Raw genomic sequence first — 7,042 nt, forward strand, 5'->3', positions numbered from 1 at the left:
CACTAAAATAAAATACCACTTTGAATCAAGGTCCACTATGCAAGATGTCCATGATATAATTTGTCAATTATTTATGATAAAAAAAATATAATACTTATGAAGAATTTGACTTGTTTCACCGATCAACCAGAGTAATAAAGCAATATTTTTCTTGATACATAAGAGTAGAGTAATTATAATTTATAAAGAACTTGGTTATCATTTTATTCCAAATCTATTCACAATGAAATGAATATAAAGATAAATTAGAATGAATAGGAAGGGCATTAGAGGTAGAGATTTTGAACCATCTAACATAATTTCCAGATAATCAATGATACAACACCAAATTGTGCAAGAATTCTACAAAGCCAGAAAAAAAATATGCAGGTTATAAAAATGTCGAAAAATCATCATAAACAGTGTCATCAAACCTTAGCTGCTACTTCTAATGGAGAAAAACAGCAACAAGATCTGCTATTTAATATTTAATCGTTTCGTTTGGGACCGAGCATTCTGAACAGTGTTTCATCGTCGATAAGAAAACATGTCATACAATATGCAAACTGAAGTGATGACGCCCACAATCGGTATCGGGATTAAGAATAAGACAGCAAGACTTGACAACATCCACCACCAAACCGCTGGTGATTACAGCTAACGGGGAAAAGAAGAAAAGAATCTATCGGAGGAAAGAATTATCCTGCATTTTTGTCTCATGGCGGTCACCAGATATGCATGGGGGGTATAATAACTTAAGTATATCCCGCTATCCAATTTTACATCTCAACCATATGAGAAGGGGAAAACGAAAAACAGAAAGAAAAAAAAAAAGCCTACATCAAAGAGTAAAACAAAAATCTAAGTTCAAACCTCACAGAATCCCATGTAAATGTTCATTGAGCGAGTTCTATAGAAGGCGCTTGAATTAGCTCTAAAGAAAATGTACCTCTAGCATTACTTTCACGAGCCTTCGTTTTGATTCAGACTGTACTTTCCACCTATAATAACATTTCATATCTCCATACTTCCATACAGGTATCTTCCTACACAGCAATTCCTGTGACATAATAAACAACACTGTGATCCTCATTGGGGGATTGCGGGATTGCCAAAAGTAGAAAGAATGTTCCCATTGGGAAGTTTTCTTCACCCCTAATACACACATGAAAAGGGAAAAAAAAAAAGATCCTACTTTTTCTGCCTTAGCTTAGATAAGAAGTGGCTGTAAATGTAACAATAACCAAAGGAGTAACTTTCAAGGCAAGTAAGCATCTAAAGAAATGATAGATGCCATCAAGAAGTTCATAGAACATCAAAGTTACGGGTTTAAATCACCAACCAATAAATAAGCAAGTTAAAATATTCCCCAGTATTTAAATTATTCAGAGAAAGCGACAAACTCCTAAAATAGAATAACAAGAAGAAAAGAAGTACTCACCTCTATTTGATCTATTGTAACACTATAACGAGCCAACATAACCAAGCGAGTTGTTAGGTATAACATCTGAAGGCATACTTCCAAGCCCATAGCTGAAAGATGTAGAATGATCAAGCTCGGGAGAAAGTGAACGCCATGTTGGGTCCTCATACAACGAACTGCTCCCAGTCCCATACAAGTTTCCAAAATCTCCGGTATGAACATCTTTCCTAGCAGGAAATAAGGATGTTGCAGCAGGACCGTTAACACTATTTTGTCCATAACCTCCAACACCGGCAAAGCTGCTGGCTCCATTGTTGTAATTGATGTTGCCACTTGCTGAGGAACCGTTCCTTCCACCTTGACCCGAGATAGGAGAGGAACCCCATATCGTTCCAAGACCTCCAAGGGCAGCGCTCAATCCAGTATTCCCGCCTACTGAGCCAACAAATTCACTAACATTCGTAGTGTTTGTACTAAAATGAGCACTATCGTTGTCCAACATGGACCGACCAGTTGAAGTCAGCATAGAGCCACTTCCAACCCGCCCCCCCAAAGCATATCCCATTGGACCAATATACCTATTTGAGTTCCCACCGTAGAAGGAATTTAAATCATGTCCAAAACCAACATTAGAACCAAAACTCCCACTTCCGCCATAGTTTGAACTCAGTGCCGGGTCTAGAGTTGGTCCAATATTATAGTTGGATGCATTAAGTGAAGAATATCCAGTACGTCCAAGAGCAGTTGGACTAAATCTATCCATCCTTACTCCATAACTTCCTATTGAACCCAGATTGTAACCTTGAGAGTACGCATTGAGAAAATTGCTTACTCTGTTCAAACCATAGTTATATCCAGCTAATGGACTTCTCGTTGGCCCGGGAGATAACTCCTTTGGAACAGCACGCTTGACTTCAACCATTTTGCCGTTAAGTTCATGAAAGGTTTTGTGCAGAACTTTATCTACAGCTTCCTCCGAGTCATAAGTGATGAATCCAAAACCTCTAGGCCGCTGTGTGTTGTGATCATACATCACCACAACATCGGTGATTGTTCCAAATTGATCAAAATAACTCTTGAAGTCGCTCTCAGTCACTGAGGATGCCAAACCACCTACAAAAATCTTTTTTGTGCGTATGGAACTTTGTGGAGACTGTATAATTCCGTTGTTCCTATTCGGGGTGTGTTGATCTTCCCTAGGCACAGCCTTTTTTGCCTCTACCTACACAAGAAAAGCAAACGGTTAGAAACAAATTAGCTGAACTTCACATTCTGAGGATCAAAATAAGAAGAAAATGAATTAAACCACTTATACTTGCTTGATTCAATATTAAAATAAAAGTCTGCACATGTAATTAATGATAATGATGAGGAATCCAGAGAATAAAATGCAGTTTAGTGCCAATTGCTTCTTCCCAACTAAGACGGATAATATAAATGGAAGTATGAATGATAAGCCAAAAACTTAAACAAAGGAACATGTTCCACATTTAAAGACTTCTGATCTCATTACATATGCCTATTTGATTTTTAATCAGGAAACATAAACAGAGATCCGGAACAAACATGCATTGTGAATACCAAAAGAAAAAAACAGGTCTAAGCAAAAGCAAGGCAATTCTCTTCTACACTAAGCCAGCTCCGTTATCTCATCAATCTTGGCTATTTCAATTTTCAAAATATCAACAGTCTGCTAAGGAGTAAATCATTGGACTTCTAGCATTCTAAACTACTTCCCGAGCTTCATTTCATTTACCTAACGACCATAGGAATACCATATCCACCTATGCAGTTTCATTGCCTTAAATGGTCAAGTACATCCATCATATTATTTACATTGTTAGCACTAAGATGATATCCACAACTACTCGTACACATGAATTTCCAGATGTTTCGAATTGAACTCTATGTCTTCCTTAAGTGCATCCCGGTGTTAAGACAATACAATTGTTAAGAAATTACAAATCATAACAATAATTTTAATAGTAATAAAATCACAGTTTTCCAGTCCAGTAAATAGCTCACATGGCATACAATTGCCAAAGAATCTATTGCAGAATAATCTAGTAGTAAAAATATTAGAATATGGAACTCACAGTTCGACCATCGATCATGTGCTTTTCCTTAACAACTCTTTCAGCAACAGAAGGATCAGCAAAAACAACAAAACCAAAACCGCGGGCACGTCCTGTGGTCCGATCTTTCATGATCACTGCCTCAACTACTTCACCAAATGTTTGGAAATAAGCTCTGAGACGCTCTTCAGTGGTGTCCCAGGAAATCCCACCAACAAACAATTTTCCAGGCTCCATTTCCATCTTTCACATAATAATTCCAATCATCCCATCAGACAAAAACACAATAAAAGTTCTCAACAGATCGAGAACCACTAGTATACACAATTAAAATCATTAACTACACAGATCATAACAAGTAGGATCTACAAAGTAGCATAAAGTTTAGTAAACCAGCAAGTATGCAATTGAACCAAAACTTTTCATATTACCATATCAACGAAGAAGCTTCCGCTTCATCAAACAGACCAATCCAACAGAACATATCGAAATGCAGATTAAGCAACTAGAACAAGACTAGAACATCTAAACGACCAAAAAGTCTAAATCTCCGAGCAGCCGAGACAAAACAAATACGCAATCTATGAATATCAAGAGGAAAAAAAAAAAAAAAAAAGCATCTGATCTTCGAAAGATCCAAAACTGATCGATCCACAATCCAGAATCCAAAAGAAGCAAAGAAAGTCACAACCTTTGACAACAAGCAAACAAAAACGGATCAATACAAGGAAGCAAAGTAGTTGGAATTACCAAAAGGTGAAGGCCCAGATGAGAAATGGATAGAATTCAAGATCTGAAGAGAGGCATATATAACGAGCAGAGGGCTGGAAAGGCCCTCTCTATTGCTCTCTCTTTCTTTGCTTTTTCTTCAAAATTCACCCTTTGGCTGAACTACCCAAGTATATATATTTATATATAGAGAGGGGGAGAGAGAGAGAGAAAGAGAGAGAATGAAGAGAGATGGTAAGAGAAGGAGAAAGTGTGGTGTGTGGGGAGATTTATTTACACATCAGAAATGAGGGAGAGCTTTTGGCTATCCTCTCGTGTGAGAAATGTAGAAGCCGAGACGATGGAAGGTGGTGACTTACCATTTCCAAGTTTGTTTTTTTTTGACATTTTTGAATTTGGGGTAAAAGTACTTCATTGAAAAATATTCTTACTCCGAATTTTTCCTCTTATAATTCTCATCATGACATAGTTTACACTTATTGAATTTCATGAATTGACTGATACGATCATTAATTAAAAATAGAAATTTAATTAATAATCAAACCAATCAGATAATGTCACAACGAAAGGGAAAGAAAACGTATGAGAAATAAAAAATGGTATAGAAAACTACTCTTCAATTGTTACTGATTACATTTGTACACGTTCAATTTTACCTTTTGACAAATAATAATAATAGTTAATAAAATCAATGGTCATCTGAATATGCATGATAATCACGTTATGTTTGTCTCTAACCTTTTAAATTGATCACCATTGATGCTCTAAGTTTTGATTTGTAACATTTTTTAAAAATTCTCTATTAGAATCTTATGTATGTGACTATTATTTCTAGAGATAAAGACTAGAGATAAAGATGTCATTTTATCTTATTTCATGTAATAGCCATATGAAATCACTAGAGATGACACTGCTAGACGTGAGGAGGGTATTAGAAAATACAACATTGCAATTTTGCATGACACACACTATTGCTTTAAGGATTGATCAAAACCTTGCTAAACGACCAAAGACACCATATGTAAAACCAGGTGAACACCATAGCTATACAAGTGGTGGAGATACAAGTGCCAAGGTCTTAGATGTCATAGCCTCACCCACACAATGATAGGAGCACCAAATAAATAATATGGACTTGTGATGAGAGAAAAGCTAGAGATGGCATTAGAAAGAATTGTAATGCTGGTTGTAAAAAGGTCAGTGAAGAATACGTATTTGCAAGCATGATTGTCTGAAAAATTGAAAGATAATTTCAAAGACCACTAAAGTCTTGCAAAGGTGTGATTGAAATCAATAAAATCAAAATCACAAGAGGGTGAAGTGAGAACTTTAGGACCGTTTGAGCTCATTATAGGGAGATAAAAATGAAAAAAAAAAAAAAAAAAAACCAAATTTATCACGGGAAAAACAATCACAAATGGAGCATTCTAATGCTACAAATCCAAATTTAGAGGGTCAATAGTTATAAATTTAAAAGTTAAGGACCAAACATAGGACAACCACAATACTTGGGGGAGGACATAATAATAATAATAATAATAATAATAATAATAGTAATAATAATAATAATAATAATAATAATAATAATAATAATAATAATAGTAATAATAATAATAGTAATAATAATAATAATAATAATAATAATAGTAATAATAATAATAGTAATAATAATATTAATAATATTAATATTAATATTAATATTATTATTATTATTATTGTTATTATTATTATTATTATTATTATTATTAATCTAAAAACATAATTAGTCTCAATCAATGTTATATCTTTGATTTATGTCCCTCTTTTTGTATGCTAATAAATGTATACATTTTACTTTAAATGTTGTACACTTCAATGTTATTAGACAAAATTGTTCATACTACATTCTTGTTAGACACCCTTACACTGTTATAACACGGTTACTTTTTAATTCTAACATTGATAACTCCATCATTATTACCATACGCCTATATCTATCATATCTTTTTTCTATTCTTTAATTATCATTTTATTAAAATTATTATATAATTATTGTATAATTATTTTAATGGTTGATTATATTTTAATTAAATTTTTATGAATGGTAAACCATATGTATGTGTATAAAATACATATATTATTTATGTATATATATATAATTCAAATTATAATTTTTAAATATTTGTATTTATCAATGTTTTAATATTGGACATGAAGTATCGCGCATCGTGCGTACAAAATGCTATATAATAATAATAAGTGTCAAAATTGTTGTGATTATTTCTTTTAGCCCGTAGCCATTCTCAGTGAAACGGATCATATTTGTAATGGAAATCAATACAAAGAAAAAGGAAGAAGAAAAAAGTAAAATTGCAGAGACAAAGTGTAACCATAACAATCTTATTATTCCAACCAACTTATCAGAACATTACAAGGCATATATATAATTACAATAGTAACATAAAGAAATAATGACATGCATAAGTACGAGGACCGTTACAACCATTACGTAATTCAATCATAATGTCCACACTTTAATATATATATATATATATATATATATATATATATATATATATATATATATATATATATATATATATTTATAACATTCCCTTTGGACATTTTCTACCATAATCATGTCTCGTTAAACTCAGTAGAAAAACCATATGGAAAAAACCTAAACGAGAAAAGAGTACATGATATATGGGCAATTCATGTGACCTTTCGGTTGCCTCATTAAAAAAACCCACCCTAAGAAAATCCTATGGGAAAAAACTTAGTTAAGATAAAATAGTACAACCATAAGCCTTCAAGGCATAATCTTCAGGATTTAGAGTTTGTCTATTTAAGTATT

At 33.3% G+C, this 7,042-nt stretch overlaps 1 protein-coding gene across 1 annotated transcript; it reads right to left on the reverse strand.

Moving 5' to 3' along the window:
- Positions 1 to 428: 428 nt before the first annotated feature.
- LOC109174616 (heterogeneous nuclear ribonucleoprotein 1-like) lies at positions 429 to 4,552 on the reverse strand. Its single transcript, XM_019323858.1, has 4 exons — positions 4,228 to 4,552; positions 3,499 to 3,720; positions 1,421 to 2,624; positions 429 to 1,039 (listed from the first exon to the last, which is right to left on the reverse strand). Exons 2-3 carry the CDS (start codon positions 3,718 to 3,720, stop codon positions 1,443 to 1,445), a joined length of 1,404 nt encoding a protein of 467 aa, XP_019179403.1. The 5' UTR covers positions 4,228 to 4,552; the 3' UTR covers positions 429 to 1,039; positions 1,421 to 1,442.
- Between the last annotated feature and the right edge of the window lie 2,490 nt (positions 4,553 to 7,042).

This window comes from Ipomoea nil, unplaced genomic scaffold (genome assembly GCF_001879475.1).
Source record: "Ipomoea nil cultivar Tokyo-kokei standard unplaced genomic scaffold, Asagao_1.1 scaffold0642, whole genome shotgun sequence".
Lineage (NCBI taxonomy): Eukaryota > Viridiplantae > Streptophyta > Magnoliopsida > Solanales > Convolvulaceae > Ipomoea > Ipomoea nil.